The 24834-nt window shown below is 52.6% G+C and overlaps 2 protein-coding genes across 7 annotated transcripts; one reads left to right on the forward strand and one right to left on the reverse strand.

The window, feature by feature from the left end:
- Positions 1-3923: 3923 nt before the first annotated feature.
- Positions 3924-24065, reverse strand: LOC136327096 (histone H1.9-like). 3 transcript variants are annotated; one of them, XR_010729556.1, is made up of 3 exons: positions 23857-24065; positions 6762-6905; positions 3924-5209 (listed from the first exon to the last, which is right to left on the reverse strand). XR_010729556.1 is itself a non-coding variant. In XM_066263921.1 (2 exons), the coding sequence occupies exon 2, from the start codon at positions 15092-15094 to the stop codon at positions 14579-14581; it is 516 nt and encodes a 171-aa protein (XP_066120018.1). In that variant the 5' UTR covers positions 15095-16426; positions 23857-24065; the 3' UTR covers positions 14556-14578. The 3 variants fall into 3 exon arrangements, 2 of the variants coding, with proteins under 2 accessions (XP_066120018.1, XP_066120019.1); XM_066263921.1 differs by lacking the exons at positions 3924-5209; positions 6762-6905 and adding an exon at positions 14556-16426; XM_066263922.1 differs by lacking the exons at positions 3924-5209; positions 6762-6905; positions 23857-24065 and adding exons at positions 14556-16426; positions 22979-23152.
- Positions 8962-20497, forward strand: SGCA (sarcoglycan alpha). 4 transcript variants are annotated; one of them, XM_066263920.1, is made up of 10 exons: positions 8962-9086; positions 9862-9978; positions 10079-10233; positions 10392-10464; positions 10757-10955; positions 12211-12373; positions 13483-13691; positions 13911-13937; positions 18668-18860; positions 20429-20497. In XM_066263920.1, exons 1-9 carry the CDS (start codon positions 9053-9055, stop codon positions 18846-18848), a joined length of 1158 nt encoding a protein of 385 aa, XP_066120017.1. In that variant the 5' UTR covers positions 8962-9052; the 3' UTR covers positions 18849-18860; positions 20429-20497. The 4 variants fall into 4 exon arrangements, with proteins under 4 accessions (XP_066120017.1, XP_066120014.1, XP_066120013.1 ...); XM_066263917.1 differs by lacking the exon at positions 20429-20497 and adding an exon at positions 19140-19324; XM_066263916.1 differs by lacking the exon at positions 20429-20497 and adding an exon at positions 19181-19324.
- Positions 24066-24834: the final 769 nt, after the last annotated feature.

Below are 24834 nucleotides of genomic sequence, written 5' to 3' on the forward strand. Positions count from 1 at the left end.
CTTTTCATAGAAGTGCCTTGACCTGCAAGCCCAGGGTTCTGAAAAGGTGAAGATTTTCAGCGTTCTAGCTTCATCCACAGTATCAAGCAGGTCGGGCTAGAGCCCATACTTTCAAACTTATTATTATTAATTGTAAAATATACATAACATAACATTTACTATTTTCACCATTTAAAGTGTACACTTCAGTGGCATTAAGTACATTCACATTATTGTGCAACCATCACCACCATCCATCTCCAGAACTTCTTTCATCTTCTCAAATGAGACTCTGTTCAGTGGTAGTCAACCTGGTCCCTACCACCCACTAGTGGAAGTTCCAGCTTTTTATTTATACTTTGGAGCAACCAAAGTATAAATAAAAAGATAGATTTAACTATAGTAAGTTGTTTTATAAAGATTTATTCTGGCCCTGGCCGGTTGGCTCAGCGGTAGAGCGGTAGAGCGTCAGCCTGGCATGTGGGGGACCCGGGTTCGATTCCCGGCCAGGGCACATAAGAGAAGCGCCCATCTGCTTCTCCACGCCCCCTCCTTCCTCTCTGTCTCTCTCTTCCCCTCTCGCAGCTGAGGCTCCATTGGAGCAAAGATGGCCCGGGCGCTGGGGATGGCTCCTTGGCCTCTGCCCCAGGCGCTAGAGTGGCTCTGGTTGGACGCCCTGGAGGGGCAGAGCATCGCCCCCTGGTGGGCAGAGCGTCGCCCCTGGTGGGCGTGCCGGGTGGATCCCGGTCGGGTGCATGCGGGAGTCTGTCTGACTGTCTCTCCCCGTTTCCAGCTTCAGAAAAATACAAAAAAAAAAAAAAAAAAGATTTATTCTGCCAAACTTAGCAAAAATCCGACATAAAGTACTTGGTAAGTAATTATTACTATATGCTTTAACTTGCTGTAACTCTGCTTTATAAATTTTATAAAGTAAAGTTACTTCCCTACTTTATAAATCACCATTACTGTGGAACCGGTGGGCAGTTAGAAAATTTGACTACTAACAGGGATACAAAAGTGGGCGGTAGGTGTAAAAAGGTTGACTCCCCCTGGGAAAGATGAAAACTCCCCCCCTCTACCCCCTGCCGCCCAGCCCCTGGGGACCACCATTCTGCTTCCGGGCTCTATGAATTTGACTCTTCTAGGTACCCCGTATAAGTAGAATCGTACAATATGTATCCTTTTGTATCTGGCTGACTTCACTTAGTATATCTTCAGGGTTCATCCATGTTGTATCGTGTGCCATAATTTCCTTCCTTCTTAAGTCTAGCCATAATTTCATATTTCCCTACATATTTAAGTACATATAAAGCAACATCAGTAATGTTTTCTTTACTATTAAACTAAATATATCGACCATCATACTGTGTGTATCCTTTGTATCTTTTTTTTTCACTTGATGCTTTTCACAACGGAGCCACGTTGAACACGTATGGCTTTGGTCCCTTCATTTCAACTTCTGTTTATTATTTCATTATATGAATACACCTCAATTTGTCACTTCCTTTACCGACAAGGATTTGAGTTGTTTCTCCGTTTTGTTATTATAAGCCATCCCTGCACTTGTCTGAACCATACCTGGGAGCAGAAAGCCAGAGTGTAGGGCAGGCACACTTTCAACTTGAGTGCGAAATTGCTCTCTGCAGCGACCAAACCAATTTATGCGCTCATCACCAGCATTTGTTCGAGACATCTTGCCTGACTGCATTTTTGCCAACATCTGCTCTTGTTAGACTTTATTTTTGCCAACCCGAGGGGTGTGAAGTGGTATCTCATTTGAATCTGCATTTCCTGCCTATGAGGTCAAACATCTTATCATGCTCATTGGCCATCTGCGTTTCCTCTAGGCAAATTGCTTGTGTCTGTAGCCTTGGCTATCTATCGCAGCTTTTGCTATAAGTTACAGAAAGCCTAACTAGATGTGACTTAAATAAAAAAGGAATTTTCCTATCTCACATAACAAAAAGTTGGTTGGTTAATTCAAAAAGAACGGTAGGTTAATTCAGAGGCTCAACCTGTGACCCCAAGGACCAGGTTCTTTCATTCTTTCTGTTTTATCCTCCTCCTCTGTGGGCTTGCCTCTTAGATTGGCCCCTTCATGGTCCAAGAGAATGGGCTCAGCTCTGAGTGTCTCTTAGGACAGAAATATCTACAGGCAGAAGAAAGTGAATGCTCTCTTAGTGTCTCTTTCCTAGAGGCCCAGCAGAATATCTCTCTTTCATTCTTGATGGACAGAATTGTGTTCATGTCCTAAACCAATCATCGGTTAGAAGAACTGAATAATCATGTTAATTATTTATCATGTTATTTAGACCAATCACCACTAGTCACCTGATGGGGTTGAGGCAGTCCCAGCCTCCCACAAAACCTAGCCCCTGATTCCTGAATCACACCATGGTTTTATTAGCAAGGAAGAGCAGAAAGAATGCAGTTAGGGTGCCACTCAAAAGGTCTGTGCTTTCCTTATTTTCTTTTTTGTAGGAGGTCTTTATATCCTCGATACGAACATTTACCTGTTTTATGTGCTTCTAACATTGTCACCGAGGCTGTTGATGTTTTTAAACTTTGTTTATAATGTCATTTTCATAGCAGAATGCTTTTTTTTGGTAATGTAGTAAAATTGATTGATCTTCTGTGAGTTTGTTTCTCATGTAATAAATCATTTCTTACCAAGATCTCCTACATTTCCTTCTAATTATTTTAAAGTTTTATTTCTCACTTTTTGGTCTTTAATCCATCTGGAGTTAATCTTTATGGATGGTGTGAAGATGTTTTATATGAAAAGCCAAATGTCACAACACCTTTTATTGAATAGTTTATTCTTTCTCACTGAATTGCAATGCCCCTGCCATCATAAATCAAATTCCTGTATACGCTAAGAACTCTATTCTATTGATTTCTTTGTCTAGCCCTGCACCGATACCACATTGTTTTATTTACTATCACTTTCGAATAATTTTTTTTTTTTAAAGAGACAGAGAGAGAGTCAGAGAGAGGGATAGACAGGGACAGACAGACAGGCACAGAGAGAGATGAGAGGCATCAATCATTAGTTTTTCGTTGTGACACCTTAGTTGTTCATTGATTGCTTTCTCATATGTGCCTTGACCGCGGGCCTTCAGCAGACCGAGTAACCCCTTGCTGGATCCAGTGACCTTGGGTCCAAGCTGGTGAGCTTTGCTCAAACCAGATGAGCCTGTGCTTAAGCTTGGGACCTCAGGGTCTCGAACCTGTGTCCTCTGCATCCCCGTCCGACGCTCTATCCACTGCGCCACTGCCTGGTCAGGCTCGACTAAGTCTTGGTATCTGTTAAAAATGTATTCTTTTTTAGAATTGTCTAGTCTCTCCCTGGTCCTTTCTCTTCCATATGAGTTTTAGAATCAGTTTGCCTCATTCACTGAAAAATTCTCTTGGAATATTTATTAGACTTGTATTTTTTTTTTTTTTATTCATTTTAGAAAGGAGAGAGAGAGAGAGAAGGGGGGAGGAGCAGGAAGCATCAACTCCCATATGTGCCTTGACCAGGCAAGCCCAGGGTTTTGAACCGGCGACCTCAGCATTTCTAGGTCGACGCTTTATCCACTGCGCCACCACAGGTCAGGCTAGACTTGTATTAAATTGATAGATTTTTATTTTCTTCAAGAAAGAGAGAGGGAGAGAAATGAGAAACATCATTCATAGTTGTGTCACTTTAGTTGTTCATTGATTGCTTCTCATATGTGCCTTAACCACGGGGCTCCAGAAGAGGCAGTGACCCCTTGCTCAAGCCAGTGCCCTTGGACCCAAGCCAGTGACCTTGGGCTTCAAGCCAGCAACCTTGGACTCAAGCCAACGACCTTGGGTTTCAGGCCAGCAACCTTGGGGTCATATCAATGATCCTGTTTTCAAGCTGGGGACCCATGCTCAAATTGGCAATCCCGTGCTCCAGCCAGCAAACTCCCACACAAGTCCATGAGGCTGCACTCTACTCAGTGACCTCAGGTTTTCAACCTGGGCCCAATTTGTTCCAGGTGGACGCTCAATTCACTGCACCACCACAAGTCAGGCCCAGTTTATTCCTTTTATAGCTTACAGTGTTTATAGCCTATAGTTTCTCCACAAATATCTTTAAATGTCTTTTCTAAGTTTTTCTCTAGGTTCCATATAATTTTAATTTTATTGTGAATGATTTCTTTTAAAAAAATATTGTTTCAAATAAATTATTATTCATGTACAGCAACACTTGAATTTTGTATTTTATTTGTACCGAGATGTTAATCTTTCTTGGCTTTTCTATATAAATAATCATACCATCTGCAAAAGATGTCAGAGATTTTGTTTCTTTTATTTCCCTAATCCTTCTATTACTGAGTAGTGGCTTCTAAATCTGACTTCTCCTAGCTCTTAGGCTGTACCAGTGGGCTGGGCCTGGGAGCTCTTGTCTTGCACTGTCAGTTATAAATAAATAAAAGACCCCTTACTTTCTCCAGAGCTTTACAGTCTACAAAGCACCCTTGCTTCCATGATCTCATCGACCCTTATTTCCTCCTCTTTACAGAGAGGGAACGTCTCAGTGGCAAGGACTCTGGACCTCACCTCCACAGACTAACAGTACAGACTACTGTGCTGGGGGGCCTCCAACAGACCCTCCTCTTCCCTGTAAACTAAAAAGTTTGGCTGGGGATGGTCTCCGTTATTCTCAGACTCATAACTGATGGCTTTGGGCGACCACCGGGCTCAAGGACCCCTTCAGGGCCGAAGTCCACTAACAAGAAAGATAGATTCTGAGTACCCTTAGGTCCTCGGGCTGGTGCCCTCAAATGTCGTGGGTGGGGGTGGTGAGTGGGGAAATACAGAAATGTCCTTGGAAGTCGGAGGGTTGATACAGACGGTGGAAAGAGGACATTGTGTCTTCATGTGGGTTCTTCTCCCCGTTTGGAAGAACATCCTCTGGACCCGGAAGGAGAGGACGAGGTACACAGCTGGAGGCGCGGGTCCCCTCCTCCGTCGCTCCCTCTAGTCGCGGCGCTCAGCGAGCACGTTTCACGCGCAACCACAAACCCTGGCGGGGCAATTCGTGGCTACCCCGCTTTTCCCCGCAACTTCCTCCGCTCGGTCCCAATTCTGCGCAGGCGCAGGTCCGGGCTGGAGCCGGCGATCGCGCCCTCTCGTGGCGAGCTGGCGGATCGCACCCTTTGTTGTTGAGCTGGGGGCGGCGATGAGGCCGGAGGAGAAAGATTGTGGGTGGAGTCTAGGAAGCAGATGCGACAATCATTTCACAATGACGAGAATCCCTTTCCTTTGTCCCTCACGATAACATATAATCTCCCGTTTTAGATACAGACGAAGAAAATATGATCCTAAGAAATCTAGAGACAGGTTTATAGCGAAGGAAGTAAGAGGAGACAGAGCTGAGGAGAAGATGCATTCATTCAGTCAAGCATTCATTCATTCACTCAGCAAACATTCACTGAGATGGGGAGAGACAGGTACAAAGAACCAGAGAGGTTAAACTAAGATACTGAAGGGCCAAATCCAGCAGAAAGCTGGGGAGACAGATGCGGATGGCAAAGTAGCAGAGAGACCCAACTAGCGGAGGGCAGGGCTGGGCTTGTGGGGACAAGGCTGAGCGAGGCTGAGAGGCTGAGACCTGACCCCATGTGGGTGCTCCAACTGGTGAGGACCAAACCGGGAGTTCAAGATCGGGGAAATTAGCACCAGGAGAGACACTAGTCGGAGTGGATTGAAACAATCCAATATATTTAAAGCCATAAAATCATAATTATACTACTAACTTACAAAAGCTAATTAGTTACAATTTAGAGGAGGCTAGGGAATCAACTCATTACTTTTAGTAAATACAGGAAGAGTCAAGCATTAATCCTGTCTTTCCTATATGAACTGTGTATCACTCAATGACCAAAGAGTGAGTGAGGGGCAGTTTTTCTGTCTAGAATTATTCCAGCTAATAAAGAAAAGAGTGATTGAATTTGAATGTCACCGTTAAAAACAAACAAACAAAAAACAAAAATGAGCAGATGGATGAGGCACTAAGGTCAATGGCTGTGCCTCTGGGTAGAACGAGCAGCTTACCACCTATGAAGCAGTCTTGCCAAAGAAAATGAAACCTGCACTTGATCAGGACTCTTGACCTAATTACAATTTATGAAAAATCACAATGTATAAGAAATACAATTTACAAGAAGTTTGGAGGTCAGAGGAACATGTGAAAGAACACCAATCAGAAAACCCAGACTATGCAAAATTATACATCAAGTAACTTGGTTCCCTAAAGGAAAGAGAGTGAGAGAGAGAGAGAACAGGAACCTATAAATTTAAAGAGATTTAAAAGAGGCACGCCAATCAGTTGCAATGTGCGCACCTTATCTAAATGCTGATTTAAACAAATACATTGTAAAAGAAAAAAAGAAAGAAAAGCGAAGAAGACAAATTGGTTTTAAAAAAGCAGACATTTATAAGAAATTGTAAATTTGAATTCTATAAATCAATATTAAGGAATTATTAACTTTATGGTCTAGTCATATGATTAGGCATAATAATTGTGATTATGTTTAAAAAAAATTCTCTTCCAAATATACATACAGATATACTGACAATTATATGAGGCAATTATATAGGAGGGCAAAATTGGGAGGGGTATAGATAAGGCCGGATTAGCCATTAGTTGATGATTATTGAAGCTGGATGATGGATATATGGGGGCTCATTATATTATTCTGCTTATTTGTTTTATTTGAAAATTTCTAAAGTAGGTTCAAAGACGCTGTGACCCTTCCCCCTACCTGCCAAACACAATGAATAGAAGGTGCTGAGTGGTATAGCAGCAGGGTGCATCCAGAGGGCTCTGAGGTGGGGAGGTCCCCTGGTGGGCCAGAGGGGACTTTCAAGGGACTTCCGGCTGGTTCCTGGTACAGTCCCTGGTTCCCCTAGTTTTCAGAAAGAGAGAAGGATCATTAAAGAAGGCTGGCTTCTCCCGGCCTGATGGCACTGGGTTCGGGCACTGCCACCTTAAGACAGCTGAGGGTATGAGTGGGTGGCTCCAAAAATAGCCAGGGGGAGGGAGGGAGTCACATGGTGCTGCTAAGGGGCTGAGGCCTGGGCAGCTGGCCAGGCTGTCGCTGGCACCTCTGCCCGCTCCCCCCGAGCCCTGTGCCTCTCCCTCTGCCTCAGAACTTCCTTCTTCTCACCCTCCATCTCCGAGAGTGACCAGGTGGCTCTGGAACCTCTGCCCACTCCCCCCGAGCCCTGTGCCTCTCCCTCTGCCTCAGAGCTTCCTTCTTCTCACCCTCCATCTCCGAGAGTGACCAGGTGGCTCTGGAACAGACGCCACCCTGCCTGAGAGCCTGAATGGGTGCTGACTCCGGAGTTTGCTGGCTCTCCAAGGTTGGGTGGGATGGTCAGGTGGGAAGAGAGAGAAAGGGACAATGACTAAGTGACCTGCTCACTAGGCAACCCGACCTACAGGCCAACACCTGCCTCTTCAGGCTCTACTCAGGGCAGGCCCCAGGTATCCTTCCCTGGGGTGGTTGGTTATGGCGCCGAGGTGGCAAAACCCTTTGTCTCAAGGCCAAGAGGGATGCTCCCCTGCCTCCTTCCCAGGGCATCTGGGGAGCATGCCCCTCTGCTTGCTCTAAGAGGGAAGCCCCAGAAGGAAGGGTACCCCTCCACACCTGCACGAAGGTCCTCTGGCAGATGCAGAAGGAAGGGGAAGGGGTGCCATGGATGGAGTCAGGACTGGGCTGAGTGCTTTACATGGACTCAGATGGTCAGTAGTGTGGCCTTCGGGAAATTATACACTCCGTGTGCCTCGGTTTTCTCATCTGTAAACGGGGACAATAATAATACTTGCCTCGTGGGACTGTTGTGAGATGGAATGAGTTATGCTACATACAGATATGTCAAACCTTCAGCATGCACCGGGCAGGGGTTACCTGTCATTACCCAGCAGCATGTGAGCCCCACACGGCCAGGAGTCTGCTCACCTCTGCACCCTCAGTGCTCGCCACATAGTAGGCGCTCCGTTACCATGTGCTGAATTCACGATTTTGTGGATTCCTCACAAGGACACCAAGAAGCAAGCGCTGTTCTTGCCAGTTTGTCATTGTGGAGACAAAGCTTAAGAGGGCAGCTGACTCTTTCCAGGCCACACTCCAGTAAGCGACCAAGGTAGACCCATGTCCAGGCAACAGGCCTCTGAGCCTGGGCCCTTCCTCCCCATAGCTTCCTGGCTGGTCCTCTGAGCCTGGCCCAGGCATCTCTCTCGTCTCAGACCTGGGGTACCGTTGAAGGTGCTCAGTCTGGAGACGAGAGCAGGTGCTCAAGCACCCTGGTGTGCTGTGGAAGAAGCTGTCACCTAGCTCCCTACTCTTGCCGGTTGCCAGGACCTGGACTAGGTCCAGAGATCCAAAGATAAGATCCTGCCTAGTTCACGCTCAGAAGCTGTGTAGTTGGGCCGTCACAGGGGCTAAGGGCCGCTCTGCTAGGCCTCGGGGAGGACAGGGAGGTTCAGGGAGGAGAGGATGCCGGAGCGGTGTCTTGAAAGGTGAGTGGAAGTTTGCCTGATGGACGAAGGCAGGGAGGGGACGGCGGGCGGAGGACACAGCTTGGGCAAACGTGTACGGACTGAGGGGGGTTATCAGATTGGAATGCAGCAGGTGACACTCCCACCCGGGCAGAAGTGTTTGTGTGGGTGGGTGTGCGTGTGCATGCGTGCGCGTGTGTGTGGTGGGACAGAAGAGGGGATTCCAGGCCGATGGCCAGGTACGGGAAGGGCCTGAAGACCTTCAGCAGCTAGGGAACTTGGGGCAATGGGAGCCATTAAGGTTTTGAGTGAGGGACTGGGGTTGTCAGGTTGGTGGCCGAAAACAGACCCTGGCCCCCAGGAGGGCGTGACTGAAGGGACCTTGTCATGTGAGGTATGAGGAGGGTGTGCACTCTAGGTTCAGTGCCTGCTCTGGGTGAGGAGGAGTGGCCCCACTGGCTGACACGGGCCCAGCTGCTCCGGGACACCTCCCCCACCTCCCACCTCCAGCTCCTGTCTCTGTCACTCACAGGCCCGCTGGCTGGGGCAGCCATGGCCGCGCTGATCTGGATTCCTCTCCTTGCCGGCAAGTCGGGGACTTCCTCAGGGGAGGCCCAGGACCAGGGGGTGGGATTTAGCCAGGTGACAAGGAAGCAGAGGAAGTTCCTTCCCGGAGGGCTCTGGGTTAGGTGGGGTCAGGGCTCTGGTGGGGTGGGTCCCGGGACCTGGCTGGGAACTGCGCCCTGGCAAGTGCGGGCTGGTGGCTCGGAGGGTGGGGTGTCTGGGCCGTGAGGGCCTGAGAGCACAGGCCTGGAGAGTCCTGGGCCCTTTAATGGGCTGACTAGCCGGCTCCTCTCTAGGCTCAGGCTAAATTTGGCCCTGGGAGGGTGTGGGGGCTGCTCCCCTTCAGTCAGCTCCTATTTGCCTCTCGAGAGGGCCCTGTTGCCCTGCGTTAGTGGGGGGTGGGTGAGGCTTCCAGCATGGCTCCCCTCGCCTCTCCCCCACTACTCCGGATTCCCGGACATCCAGCATGGGGGTCTTTTCCAAGTGCCCTTACCCCCCAACACACACGCCTCAGCCCTCCCAGCCAAATATCAGTCTCTGCCCTCCGTGACCTCACAAAGGCCTAAAATAAAGAGTGGGGCTCTGAATTCAAACCCGACTAGGCTCCAGGTCTCACCACTGACCGGAGTGTGTGGCACTGTCGGGCCCACACTGTCCTCTCCTGGGAGCCGCGAAGGAGCTCCTCTCACACACGACTCCTGGTCCCTCAGGGACACCAGGGGCCTGGTGGGGAAGGGGGGTACCTCCTGTGTCCTGGACTGAGGCTGAGACCTGTGGGGGGCGGTGGGTCCCCACAGGTCTCCTGGCAGGGGCGGGGGGCACTGAGGCCCCACAGACCACTCTCCAGCCGGTTGTGGGCCGCATCTTCGTGCACACCTTGAACCACGACCCCTTCCTGCGCCCTCCTGAGCACGGTGAGAGGGGTCTGATGGCACTGCGGTAGGCTGAAGGTCCCATCCCGGGCTGGTGAAGCCTCCTGTCAAGCTTCCAACCCCCTCTCCTCCCTTCCACCAGCTGCCCCACCTGCTGTCCCTGTCACCTACCACGCCCACCTCCAGGGACACCCCGACCTGCCTCGGTGGCTCCGCTATACCCAGCGCAGCCCTCACCACCCTGGCTTCCTCTATGGCAGCCCCACACCAGAAGATCGTGGACGCCAGGTCATTGAGGTACCAGCAGGGACCCCCATGGGCCGTGTCACCCGCGGGTGTTCATTCACGTTCATTTCCATCACTTGGTCGTAGCTCAGTCCTTCCCTGCCAGGCCCAAGGGGCGGCGCCCCCCTCCCCTAACACCACCCCTCGGCCCTCTTTCTGTCCCCCGGCAGGTCATAGCGTACAACCGGGACAGCTTCGACACCACCCAGCACTGGCTGGTGCTGGTGATTGGGGACCCAGAAGGTACTGCCTACCCCGCGCTACCCCCACCCCACTGACGCCAATCTTGGGGGATCTCCCCTGGAAGGGAGTGAGTGGAAGGAAAAACTTGGAGAGTTAATGGGGAGCAGGGCATCCTGGGAAGCCTCCAGAGTTGTGTTCTTGGCCGCTCCGCTGAGAGTCTGTACGGGGTGTTAGGGAGAAAGGGAGGGGTCTGAGGGGATATAAGAAGGAGCTTGGGTGGGGGTGGGGGGAGGCTTGGGAAGGATATATACAGGGTTGGGTGCAGCCTGAGGTTCCAACTGGACCCTTCCAGGCCCCCTGCTGCCGTACCAGGCTGAGTTCCTGGTGCGCAGTCATGACGTGGAGGAAGTGCTGCCCTCCACACCCGCCAGCCGCTTCCTCACAGCCCTGGGGGGGCTCTGGGAGTCAGGAGAGCTCCAGCTGCTCAACATCACCTCTGCCTTGGACCGTGGGGGCCGTGTCCCCCTTCCCATCGAGGGCCGCAAGGAAGGGTAGGCATGCAACCAAGGAGGGCTTCCTGAGGGAGGAGGCAGTTTGCCTTCTGTCTGGGTGGTAGGCAAAGAACATGGGTCTCCCCGATTTCCAGGTGGGGCTTTACCTACCTTTGTACTCCACGGTTCTATGTAGGGAAACTACATAAACACCTTTCCCCATAAACACCTTTGCCACAAGCATTTTTGCTGCTAACATTTTTCCTGTCTAACTAGTTAGCCACGAAGCAATTTTGCCGTAAAAGATTAAAGAATGAAAAGTAACAGAGGGACATTGCAAAGGACATAATCAAACATGAAAAAATTAATAACAAAATAAAAAAAAACTATTGCAAAAAATGAAAATACATTGCTTTTGGGGTCTTTTGTTCATAGCATTATGCTTCTCTCTCTCTCTCTCTGTTTGCTGATTAGTATTATTTAACATCACATTTTTTCTATTCCACTAAAATGTTTTCCTTAATTAAGAAAGGTATCAGTTTCCAAGTAAAGAATTGATCATTAATGCTCTTGAAGACTTGTGAATTAGCGGCTGCCTCTTTTATATTTGTGCAGCTTGGTAAACCTTTGGTTTTGACAGGTGGGAAGGGTAACTGTACTCACTGAAAGATTTGCAAACAGAGACTCGGTCACTCTCTAGGAGAGTGTGAAATCTGGCTGACATCTCCCTTTGCAGTCTGGCTCTACAGGTAGTCGTTATCATCCACTATTTTCAAACCACCATGTCTGCTTGGCACTGTGTAAACTATTATAAAGGTAGGATTAACATAAAAATGGGGGTAATGTGAGAACTTTGTCAATGGAGAAATAAAACCAAACTAACAAAATACAGTAAGTCTTCTAGAGTCAACCCAACTGTCAAACAGTCAAATTGCCTTACAGTCGATTAGTTACGCAGAGAATATGAGTGTGGCAAAGATGTTTGGAAGGAAACTTTTGGACATGCCTTACCAGGCCCATCCATACCTCCCTGCTCCACTCCACTGTCTACTTCTGGCTACTTCCCATCTCCTTCTTGTCCTTCCTGCAACCAAACCCTTGTTATCCTGAACTCCAGCTTCCTGTGCCCATGAGGACATAAAGGGTGCATCCTTTAAAGGACATTCTTGTGGGGGGATAAGGCCCCACAGAAGACCAGGCTGCTCTGTGTACTCTCACCATAACCCCAGATTTCAGGGTGGCCCTGTAACCCCCAAATCTCCAGTGCTCAGTGATGCCCTCCCATTTGCTGACGGTGGCTTCTGTCTGGGCCCAGGGTATACATCAAGGTGGGCTCTGCCTCACCCTTCTCCACCTGCCTGAAGATGGTGGCATCTCCTGACAGCCATGCTCGCTGTGCCCAGGGCCAGCCTCCTCTTCTGTCCTGCTATGACACCTTGGCACCTCACTTCCGAGTTGACTGGTGCAATGTGTCCTTGGTGAGGAGGGACCCTGGCTCTGGGGTAGGGATGGAGAATGGCCCCGTCACAGTCCGCTTCCTCCCCCCCCCACACGTTCCTCCTTCTACCACAAGAGGGCGACACAGTCCATAACCCAGGGATCTCTGGCTCCTGACGTAACCACTCCCACAATGCAGTTACAGAACCCTTTCATCACCAAGAGTCTTTGTGTGACAACTTTGTCTGCTTCATTCTAAGGCAGGGGTCGGGAACCTATGGCTCGCGAGCCAGAAGTGGCTCTTTTGATGGCTGCGTCTGGCTCGCAGACAAATCTTTAATAAAAAAAATAACGTTAAAAATATAAAACATTCTCATGTATTACAATCCAATCATTTCCTACCACTCATGTTCATGGTGCGGGTGGCTGGAGCCAATCACATCTATCCTCTGGGACAACACCAACTTTTTATTGGATAATGCATAAGGTACAGAGGTTGTTGTATGGCTCTCACAGAATTACATTTTAAAATATGTGGCGTTTATGGATCTCTCAGCCAAAAAGGTTCCCGACCCCTGGTTCTAAGGCGTCATCAAGCAGATTTACCTGTTGTAAGGAACAGATAGGTCTCACTCTCATGTTATAAATCAGAGATGCTTTAAGGTCCCTAGTATACTCTGTTCCTCTGAACTGACCAACAGTGCAGTCAGAGACTGTTACTCGACATTATTGAGCACCTGCTATGTGCTGGGCACTATCTATTCAATCTGTTTTATTCTTACAACCACCCCAAGGGACAGGTACCACTATTAACATTTCTACTTTACAGGTTAGGAAATTAAAACACCTCACCTAGAGGTAAGTCATCCCAGCCAAGCACTTGTCTGAGTCAGGATTCAAACCCAGGCAGTCAGATCCTAGGGCTGTATTCTAACGATGGTACAGTCCTGCTCTCTCCTGGGTCCTCGTCCAGTGCTCGTCCTGCTGGGTCACCAGAGTGGACTGGGGGTGGGGGGAGATAGGCTGGAGGACATCTTGTGATTGCGTAGGGTGGCAGGTAGGGGCGCCCCAGGACCTGTGCCCTGTTCCCCTGGGGGCGTTGCTGTGTCCAGCCAGCTACTCCTGGGTCAGCCTTGGGCTCTTTGAGCAGGTGGACAAGTCAGTGCCAGAGCCGGCAGATGAGGTACCCACCCGAGGTGATGGGATCCTGGAACGTGATCCTTTCTTCTGCCCACCCACTGAGGCCACAGCCCGAGACTTCCTGACCGACGCACTGGTCACCCTGCTGGTGCCTCTGCTGGTGGCCCTCCTGCTCACCCTCCTGCTGGCCTACATCATGTGCTGTCGGCGGGAGGGACGGTGAGTGTGGGGGACAGAAGGCAGGGAGGGGACTGTGGCCGGTGCTCAACCGTGGAACTCCTTGTGGCACTTGTACTGTGTGGAGACACAACTCCCTCAGGGAGTGGGGTACTCAGCCAGGAAAGGAGAGGGGGCCCTAACCAGGCAGCTGGGGCCCTATCCAGGGCACCGGGAGGGGGTTGTGAATGACCATCAATCCTTTCCCCTGCCTTCCCACAGGCTGAAGAGAGACCTGGCCACCTCAGAGTGAGTAGGGGAAAGCTGGGGGCTGGGTGGGAGCCCCCCTCTCCCGTCAAGCTGGACCCTCCAACCTTTATGAGCAGTATAGACAAGCCAGCTGATTCTGAGATGACGGGGCCACTCTTGGCCTCTAAGGGACAGCCCTTTCTATCCTGGCCTGGCCTCCTGATTTTTTTGATCTCCATGGGAGAGTCCAGTGTGGACTGGGACCCGGCCGGGGTCGGGGGGTCTGCTGCCACCCCGGTGGGGGGAGAGGTTGGAGCAGCTATTTGAGAGAATTTCAGCACACTCACACCCACACACACTTCACTGTGAGTCAGGCGCTTGGCTTCCACGCCAGGTTCTGTCACACAGTTACCGGGACCCTCTGGCCTCAGTTGTCCCACCGGTGGTGTGGTTGGACAAGCTGGTGTCGGTGGCTGCCTTCAGCTCCCCAGTCCTTCCTAAGTCTTTCTCACCTCCACTTCGCCCAGGTCCCCCCACCCATGGCCTTAGCCCTCTTCCGTGCCCCAGACCCCTTCCTCTCCCACTCCCTTGAACCGCAGAGATTGCAGGAGGCAGGTGTTAAATAAGTTAGGCTCCTTTTATTCCCACTGCTCTGAGCCTGTGGCGGGCCCGGGCCTCTGCCCGCTTGCCTGCCTGCCTCATTAAGTGCGGTGGCATCGGGCCACCCTGCGTGCCCCCTTGATTGGCCGCTTGGGTCCGCATTTTGAGCTCAGTGGAAACCTGCGTTGCCCAGACTGTTGGCGCTGCTTCTGCTGACCCCGTCGTTTGGCCTCGAGCTTGAATTTGGATGCCTGCTTCTTGCCTAATCGGAAGGAGCGTGAGGTCCCCTTGCTGGTCACCTGCTTGAGCATGCCCTTGTCCACCAGCCCCATGAGAACTTTCTTTAAGCGCCAGGCATTGCGGGTCATGTTATAGCCCGTGGTGGTGAGAGCCTTCTTCAGGGTGGCCAGGGACACCCGGTGGCGCACCCCCTTGTCCTCCATAACCTCTAGGATGACCTTGGACATGCTGGGCTTCCTGTGGGCTTTGGGGCAGGTGTGGCCCCCAGTCTCGCTCTTGCTAGGGACTCCTGACACACCTGCCTGCTGGCCTGTGCTCAGGGCACTGTTTGAGGCCGAGAGCGCAGATGAGGGTGGCATCGAAGCTTCTTTCTGCATCTCTTCCTGGGGTGGGGGAGGGGCACTGGCTCCGACGACCTCCAGGATGGCGGCTGGAAATCTCCACTAGGCTGCCCCTCAGTGGGTGAAGTGTGTCTCAGTTTCTGTTCCCTCAGAGACTTCCTCCTAGGGCTCTGCCCACACCTTCCTCTGGGTGGCCAGGAGGAGGACCAAGGATGATCACCCCCGACTGGACTCAGCAGACTGGTGCTTCGGGTGCAGGGGGTGGTAAGGTTATCTCTGCAGTGACCTCATGGGGACATTGTGAGGTGACCAGAATCCTGTGAGGGTCACAGAGGCCCCACTGTTCCCTCCTGGGAGGGGAGGACAGCAGATGCCAGACAGCATGGGCATCTAACACATCAGGTACCCTGGCAAGAAGGGCTGTGTGTCTGCACATGTGTACACGTCTGTGCGTGAGCACCAGCCCTCTTCTGGGTATGCTGAGACCCCAGCCTTAAACCCACCATTTTGACCCCCCAAATCTCATCCTACTGGGTTGAGAAATACAAACATTTTCAGAATCAGAATTATACTAACATTTATGAATTTTTATGGGACATAAATTTCCAGAGTGGATAGAATAATTCCTTGATCTACCTAAGTCGATTTAATTCCTCAATCAACTTTCTATACAAAGCAATGAACAAGCTTTTTATCTTGTTTTCATTTTTACTTTATACATTTTTTCCCCCATGATGATCAGTGATTTTTTTCTATGTCACTTTACAGGGGAGATTTTATTCCTCAATTTTCTCTTGGCCTGAGCCAGAGTTGATCAATTGTATCTCCTGTGACTGTGAGCACTCCCTTCTGACCAGGCATGTCCACCGTGTGCAGTTTTCCTGGGTCAGTTCTGTCGCTCTCACGGCATCAGGATAATCTGCTTCCTCCACCACTTTTGAATCAATGACCAGTTATATCATGTGCAATATTAGTCCCCGTTGGTTTGGATTTTTGTTGATTTATTTCTGCAAAGTCCTTTTCTTCCCCTCTTGTTCCATGACTACCACTTTTCACATTATCCACAAATTGTGATTCCGCTGCCTGTTTTTCACTGTCAGATTTACTGGTTGGAAAGTCCTGTAGCCTCAGCAACCCTCTCCTGCAGTCCATGAGCCAGACCAGGGCTCGAGGGGCTGTGTGCTGGTGGTGGATGGTGTGTCTGCGCGCGCGCTCACGCACGCATAGGTGTGTGTGTGTGTGTGTGGGTGTGGGTGGCTGTGGGTGTGGGTGTGTAGGAAGCCTACCCATTCGTTCCTTCGTCTGTCCAAGTGCTGGTGTGGAAGGACTGTGGGGAAAGGCACCTCAGCTCTGGCTTCTGCTTCTGCCCTGGAAAAACATACCCAGAACATTTTCCACCTGTGTGCGTTGCCAGAGTAATGAGACCCAGATGTGGGGCTGGGCGTGGCTTGGGGTGGGGACTCATTAACTAAAGCCTTGCCCCCATGGGGGCATTACCTGCCGCCCGCCCTCCGGCTCACAACCCTCGGCGTCCATACCCTTCTTGCTCCCTCTCCCCCTCAGCTTCCCCTTGCCTGGGAATGGAAAATTGTGTTTTGGACAACTCCGCTTGCCAAATTCCAGACTCAAGAGCTCATTTTGACCCTCCCCTAGCCTTAGAGGGTGACTCCACCTCCTCCTGTCGGCCAGATGAGGCTGTGCCCTACTTCCCGCTTAGGAGTGTGGCTCATTCAGCAGGAAGCTGGGAAGTCCTTCGCACAGTCTCATCTGCCAGGCTTTAGCTGGAGTCTGTGTCCACTGACTGAGGCTTGAACACAAATGGGGATACTTGTCCTCCCTCGGTTGATCTGCATTGGCAGGTAGTGTTGCTCCCACCCTGCCTGGAACCCCACCCCTTTTAAGAAAGCCAATTCTTGTTGTTTATAATGAAAATTCGGCAGTCTGTCTGACCTAGCGACCCACAAATGCGGGTGGATTTGTGTAGAATGGATTGGAATCACCCCTCCACTGAAGGCCAAGTTCATCAGGCCTCCCTGAACTGGATGCCAAGTGGGCTAACTGTAATACAATAACACCAATGATAATAATAGCTCCCTATAATAATAACTCCACTTGCTGCATGCTGACCCGGAGACATTCTAAGTGTTTTCCCTGTATTAACTCATTGAACACATGCAACAGTAGTAGTACATTTGAGGAAATAGCGGCACAGAGAGGTTAAGTAACTTGCACAAGAGCACGCAGCCTATAAGCAGTAGAATTCACATTCAACCATGTTGCTACCCTACTCAGAATAAACTTAACAGTTGCCCCTACATAGCAAAAGTCAAACCCATGAGCATTTCAAATGAGATTGAAGCTGAGCTTTCTGAGGAGTAGCTGGATCTAGGGCTCGGGAAGGACTTCCCAAGGGTGTGGCCATCAGTTCACTTAGGCCTGTCAAGGGTGGAGCCTGGGGCAGACCTCAAGGAGCGTTGGTTTGAAAGAAAGATAGGGAGACAAGACTCGGTATCTGGAGCTAGTTGATGCTGGGGGCCGACAAGAGTGGGATGGACGCGGGTCAAAGTACAAAGGGAGAGGACGACAGGACTGAGGAGCCTAACGATGACACTGTTAAGGCCTGGCAGGACATGGGGAAACAGTGTGGACAAAAGCTAGGCGGTAGGAAAATGTGGAGGGTATTTATTTGCCGGACTGAGAGGTGGGGGAGGGGAGGAGAACTGGGTGTTCAATGGTGGGAGAGAGTATTAGGGGAAGGAGCTGAGGACTAGAAGGGCCCTAGACAGTCATCAGAATACAAAAACACCTGAAAGCCCAGTAAATGCTCGCCTCTGGGAATATATACAGGGGTCCCTGGCTTATGACAGTCTCGACATACGATGTTTTGAGTTTACGACACTCACTCCCATAAAAACTTTAAAAAATTGAGACGTGAGTGTTTTGGCTTACACCGTTAGTGTCGTACTTACGGACTATGTGGGTGAATTAGTGTGGTTGCATGTGGTGGAAGAATACTCAGAAATGCATATGAGAGAGGGGGTGGGCGTCCCCCAGCACGCTTACCTACACCATATTGGACTGTTAAAAGCGCAAGTGTTCTATTTGTGTTAGGCTAGGGTGTGTTTCGACCTACACCAAAATTCGGGTTACGTCACTGTCATAGGAATGGAACTGGGTCGTCACCCGAAGACCCCCTGTATCCACTGTGGGTCTCTATTCATCTCTTAGCATCTTGGGAGCTTCTTACCACATGCCAGGCACCTATCTAAACACTCATTGAATCCCACAACAAGCCTGGGAGATAGGCTCTATGATTAGCCCCGTTTTACATCTGAGGAAACTGAATGACAGAGTGGTGAAACGACTTGCGAAGGACACATAGCTTTCAGTCCAGCCTGTGTGCACCCAGAGCCCATGCCCCAGTCACTGGCTCTGAGCTGGCAACATAGAACTCCCTGTGTGCCCCCTCCACCTCATGTATGTGAGTCTCCCCCCACATAACAGGTAGGGAAGACTGTATGTAGGGTGGCTCAGCGGCAGAGCCAGGCTGGACCCTGGAGGTGGGGGGCTGACTCCCAGAGCTGATGCCTACTGGTCTTGTGCCCCCAGCATCCAAATGCTCCATCACTGCACCATCCATGAGAACACAGAGGAGCTGCGACAGATGGCAGCTAGCCGAGAAGTGCCCAGGCCACGCTCCACGCTGCCCATGTTCAACGTGCGCACAGGCCAGCAGGTGCCCCCCCAAGTGGACAGTGCCCAGGTGCCTCTCATCCTGGACCAGCACTAAGGGTCCACCCAGGTGGGTCCCAATGGGCACTGCTAGCCTTATTTCTGGGAACAAAGTGGCTATTGTCACAAGGCCTGGATGGGTGGTGGGGGACAGGGGAGGTCAAAAGGAAGGGCACACAGGCCTGCCCCCCCCATACTGAGGCAGCAGGTGAGGGCTTGCTCCACAGTGCCAGGGGCATGCCCCCGATGCCAAGCATTGAGAGGCAGAATGTCAGGCTGGGGGGAAGGCAGGAGAATCAAGGCCTAGACTTCATAGCCCCCCCATTCTCCCTTCCCTCTGCTGTTCCAGCTTCAGCCCTAGCCTCATACCTCTTTTTCCCTGACTCGCAGAGCAGCCACCACTCAAAGCCATATCCTGATTCCGGCTCCCAGCCCGATGGACTCCAGGCTTGGAACAAGCAGAAAGATGGAGGTGGCGTGGGTTGAGGGTGTCTGGGGTCAGGACCCTGGAATAAATTCTTGCAGCTCTGTTCATCTGGTGCTGCCAGTGCCTTCTTCTTAGCAGCCTCCCCCGATCCTCACTGCCCAGTCCCCTTTCTGCCTTCTGGGCGCCCTCGGGGGGAGCCAGGGGGTTGCCAGCCTGCCCCCGGGACTCTAGCATTTTGTTTTCTCAAGTTCTCTGGAAGAAAGAGGGACCTGCTGCATGTGGCCCTGGCCTTCGTCCTCACATGAATCTGACAATGAGGAATTACTGGTCATTTTACAGACGAGGAAACGGAGGCCTAGGGAGAGTCAATGACATACCTAAGGTCACAGAGCAAGTGTCAGAGTATGGATTCACACCTGGCACGTCTGCCGGCGCACTGAGAGGTTCTAGAAGCGGGAGATCCAGGCTCTGTCCTGCCCTGGTCTCCAGGAGGGAGACCCCCTTTGTTAGTCATGTAGGGAAAAAGCCCAATCTAGACATGGAGAGAGGGGTTGGGCTGCAGGACGCTGACCGCCCAGGCTCAATGCCCACTTGCTGGTGGACTCCTCCGGGGCACGGTGGAGGTGCTGCCCGTGTGGCGCGGCCTCCCTGTGAGCTGGGAAGAACCCTGAGCTTGGTTTCCCCAGGTGGCCACAACCAAACAGGCTGCCGCCCGGAGCCCCGCCCAGTCTCATCTCTGACAAACCCTAGAGGGGCCTCAGGGAAAGGAGGGAGCGCAAACAAGCAAGGACTGTCCCAGGCCTCAGGCCTCGGCTCCAGGCAGCAACTCCCAGAGAACACAGACTAGGGCAAGACATCTGCCCAATGTTCCTGAGCTGCTAAGTCCCTGTTTGAGTTCTACGCACCAGGCTGGGGACTCACCATGGCTCTGGAGCCGAATCTCAGTCATTGCTCCCTCCCTCACCCTGCCTGGGGGTGGCGAGCAGGGATATGGGAGATAACAGCCGAGATGGGGCCCGGGCTTGGGCCGGTGGGGTTACGTGGACCAAACGGGGCAGCTCCAGTCTAACGCTGGTGGCTCCTGGTCAAGGATTCCTGAGGAGGCTGAGTCTCTGAATACTGTGTCCCAGTGTTCAGAAATGGATAGGCAAGGGGGTCACAAGGGCCCCCAAATTGTCCTTGGACCCGTTCTCCTTTCTCTCATTCCTCAGAATTCCTACTGTCAAAACATGTCCCAAACCGTCTCCTTCTGACGGCCTCCTCTTGAAGCTTCCCAGTCCTGCGCCCAGATCTCATTCCTGGACCCCTGCAACAGCCTCCCCTGTGCTCCCTGCCCTGCCAGTCTTGTCTCGGAGAGCAGCAGGGCCCACCCTTTAAAAGGAAAGATCAGGGGGTCTTCCTCTGTGCTTTCACCCTGCCCGGGCACACAGGACCTGTCCGCCTCTCTGGCCTCAGCACCCCACCCACCCCTCGCTCGCCTGCTCCAGCCACACTGCTTGCTAACACCCTCGTGTTAGGCCTTGGCCTCTGCTGTGCCCGCTGCCAGGAACCCAGAGTCCCCCCAGTCCACACAACTACCTCCTCACTGCAAATGGCAGACCCCCGGAGGCCACACCTCTCCTCAGAAAGTCCCCTGGCCCCGCCCCCGCCTCCGGGGCGCATGCACTGCGCTCCATCTGCTCTGTACGGCGCCTTGTCCAGCTGCTGCCTCCAGGAAAGCGGGGTTCCGTGCGCCCCGGGGCGCAGGGCCTGCACACAGTGGGCACTCTGGAAGGATGTTCTGGAGGAGTGCAGTTGGGGCTGCCCAGAGTTCTTCAGGAGGTTGCTTCTCGCCGGGCAAAGAGGGTGAGCTAAGCCATCGCTGAGGCCTCTATCGTCATGTCTAGGTCCCCATCCCTGCCGGGCACCCCTGCCCATCAGCTAGTCAATCCCCTAAGCATCTGCCGAGGCTGGCAGGGGCACACGATGTGTGCTCATAGACATGTGTTGACTGCACGGTTCTTTGGGTGCCACCCCCCCCCCCCAAACACACAAGTACTCTGGCGAGCAGGTGCCTCGGACTTCTCGCTCACGATTTCCTCCTTTCCCTGGGGACCCCTCATCTGGCCAACACCAGGAGCTGCACAGAATCTGCTCAGATTGGAGTCTCGGAGAAGCGGCCTACAGTCTGGGCTGGGGGACTCCTCCTTGAATCCTGCCCCTTTGAGGAGGGGGCTGCCTTCTGCGCTCCCACCATGGACCTCTGCCCTCTTCTCCTGCCAGCCGGACTGGAAGAATTCAAGGCCAGCCCCTCACTTCCCTCTGCTTCCCCGCTCCGCCCTGGGACCTTGGCAGCGCCTTCCTCCCTGCTCAGCTCCGAGGAGCACACGGGAGTCTGGCTGCCGGCCTGGGAGGAAGTGGCCCAGACAAGTAGCTGGAGCATGGCGTGACTACAGAAGACGCCGAGGCGTGCCTGGTCACACGCGCAGGCACGCTCGGCCACCCCTGGCGGCACACTCAGAAACCCTCCACTCACCGAGGGGTGAGATTCCACGGAGCGTTGGCCACTCCCTCCCCGCTACACACAGCCGAGGACAACTAGCTCCAGCGCCCCCCCCCCCCCTTTCTGAGATTCAACCTCACACCTGGCCCCACCCTCGCTCCTGCCCTCCCTCAGCTGGCACTGCCTGCATGGCCCAGAGAGTGGCCTCCGCCTTCACCCTAAACAGAGCCCCTACACGCGGCCTGACTCTAGATGTTTCCTCACCACCTCTCAGTCGGCGAAGGGGATCTCTGCCAGATCCGGGGACACGGGGCACCGCCTACAGCTGGGCCCAGTCCTTGCATGCACATTTTTCCATCCTTGAAACACACACATCCCATTTCACAGAGAGCACCTTTGGTGCATTTGCTGGGGTTTAGGATCAGATTAAGCAGGGCTCAGATTCCAGCTCTGACACTTAGTTTACTCATCGACATTCATCATAACTGCCTGAGGCCCTTGTGAGAATTCAGGGGGACCCGGCAAGTGCTTGGCACCTGGCAGCTCCCAAGCTCAGAGACATTATGTAGAAGCACTCAGACGGTCACCCCAGAACCAGAGGTCCAGGGGGTCTCCCTGTCCTTAAGGTTCAGGTTAGGTGGGCTCATTTTCTATTCAGTGCCCTGTGAAGGGCTCTCTCTGTGAGTTTGGGGTGGAGGCTGAGATTCTCATGCTTCTGGGCGCTGATCAGCTGCCCAGTGCCATGCTGTCTGGTAGGACAGCTGCCGCCCACCTGTGGCCACCAAGCACTTGAAATGTGGCCAGTCCAAATTGAGATGGACTGAAGATGTAACAAAAATGAGAACATTAAGGGATATATTGGGTTAAATAAAATATAAGATTAAAATTAAATTCACCTGTTTATTTGTATAGTTTTGTTATGGCTCCTGGAAAATTAAGAGCATTTATGAGGCTTGAGTTATATTTTAACAGGGCAGCATGGGATTCACGGCTCCTCCTTGATCTCCACTCCAGATCAAGCCAAACCCAGAACCCAGCCCCTTCCTTGCTTCCTCCAGAACACCCGCTCACATCAGACCCAGGCACCAGTTTTCCAAAGCCTTGGGGGGCAGGAGGGGGTTGGTTCCCCATGGCAGTGAAGTCACCTAAAACTTGATTATGTGGCCTTCTTGTTCTAAAATGTGCTTTGGCCACCACTCCATCCCATCTTTCTCTTCCTCTCACTGTCTCACGCAGAGAAAACTCCACTTTCTTCAGCGCCTGTGTGTGCCAAACTCACCTCCCTCTGGGCCTTGCCACGTCTGTCCTCAGCAAAGCATCGAAATCTCCATGTGTGTACCAGTCCGATTACCCTCTAGACACAGGCCAACCTTCTTCCAGGATCTCTCCTTCTGGTCCGTGGACATCACTCAGCATCACTTGGTTCCCTCTGGGGCACACCCCAGGAGGGGGACACAGACGAAGCCGCTCACCAGCACAAGGGACCCACTGGCCCTGGGACTTTAGGACTGTGGTCTTCCCCCACGTTCAGCCCTTCCTAATTTTTCCCACACTCCTCCCTGCTCTGCCCACCCCCATTCACCCTCATTACACAGACAGACCCTCTTATGCCCACTGTCCCGCCAGCGAGCGCGCATTCCAAACGCTAGACCCATGCGTTCTCTGTGCATTCAGGGTCTCTTCCGACTCCGTGTGTGGGGAAGCTGTCTCCACATCCCCCGACCCCCACCCCTTCCCAGCACACCCACACAGGGGTAGGGCCCCTGGGAACACAGACATGTTTGCTCACCGGTGGGTGGGCACCCGGAGAGTCAGAGTCAGTCTCACCCGCGCAGGGACGGCTGGGTTGGACCCCTCGCACTCACCCTCCACACAGCCTCCCGCACACACAGCCGCCATGCCGCCTCTTCCCGCGGGTCCTGGCTTTGAAAGCCACCACGCGTTTTCTCCCACCCCGTACCGCGTGCCCCCCCCCCGAGGCTCCCGCACCCCAGTGGGAAGCCCCCTCTCCCAGCTCTCCTTTCCTGAGCCTCATTGGGGCCTGTCCAGGCAAGTCTTAGAGGCACCTGGGGGCTGATGGTTAAGGAGTTGGGGGAGGAAATGAGGGAAAACCCGCATGTTTCAGCCATAAAAAATCCTGCCAGGAGATGGACTCACCTCACAAAGGGGACCCAGGATTCTGAGAGAGCAGAAAAAAATCCAAAATCCAAACAAAGCCTCCTTCCTTTCTAGACTGTTCCATCCGGATCTGACTGAAGACCCATCCACAGGAACGTGGCCCATCTCCTCAGGGAGAAGCAAAGGTGGGTCCCTCGGAGCAGCGCTGGAGATGGCGGGCGCGGTGCCACCACGCTGGGGACAGCGGATCTGGGGAGCCGGTCTGCACGCCTGTATTTAGGGCAGCTGTGATGTCAGCGGGAAGGAGGGCTGGAGTTGAGAATGTGGTACAATGGTCCCTTTGTCCCCCTCCTCTCGTGTGCTGCACACCCACTGAAACCGCATCCTGGCCTCGCACCATGTGACACAGGCATTGAGCTACGCCGCGGGGCACCGCCACCACCACAGCCCCGACCCGCGGTGTCACCTCACGTGCCCCCGCACAGACGTGTGCACGCACACACGGGTAGATTTGTGTACACGTCGTGAGGTGGGGTCACTCCTTTGCCTAGAGCTGCACTGCCTAATACGGTAGCCCCTGGCCACAGGTCGCTACTGAAATGAATTACTGGTAAGTACAGTTTAAAACTGAGTTCCTCGGTCGCACCATCCACAGGGCAAGGGCCCACAGCCACATGTGGCCAGTGGCTATGGTGCGGACAGCGCAGATGGCGCGCACGCCCATCGTTGCCAAGGGCACCGACCCGGAGCCTTCCACTGCTGTGGGCTCTGACTCGTGGGCTGGTTTGCGCTCTCTCTTCCTCTCACACTCGCTCACTCCTGTGCAGGGGGGCACACACAGCTCTGCACCCTCACCGAGAAGACCCACCTCTCTCCCGGCTCCTCTCTGTCTTCCAATATCTGTGCCCGACCCCCGTGCCCGCCTCTGGCCTCAGTCGGCTCTGCTTGGCCTGGGAGAACAGCCAGGTGGAACCAGGACAGCTTACAAGGACCCCGACGCCTGGTGTGGAGGCCGAG

The sequence above is a fragment of the Saccopteryx bilineata genome, chromosome 2 (genome assembly GCF_036850765.1).
Source record: "Saccopteryx bilineata isolate mSacBil1 chromosome 2, mSacBil1_pri_phased_curated, whole genome shotgun sequence".
Classification (NCBI taxonomy): Eukaryota; Metazoa; Chordata; class Mammalia; order Chiroptera; family Emballonuridae; genus Saccopteryx; species Saccopteryx bilineata.

Bases quoted from the DNA above. Each gene is read 5' to 3' on its own strand.
- SGCA (XM_066263920.1), top strand. From the start codon at position 9,053: ATGGCCGCGCTGATCTGGATTCCTCTCCTTGCCG. The intron at 9,087-9,861 runs GCAAGTCGGGGA...GGGTCCCCACAG, and splicing joins CTGGATTCCTCTCCTTGCCG to GTCTCCTGGCAGGGGCGGGG. The intron at 9,979-10,078 runs GTGAGAGGGGTC...CCCTTCCACCAG, and splicing joins CCTGCGCCCTCCTGAGCACG to CTGCCCCACCTGCTGTCCCT.
- LOC136327096 (XM_066263921.1), bottom strand. From the start codon at position 15,094: ATGCAGAAAGAAGCTTCGATGCCACCCTCATCTGCGCTCTCGGCCTCA.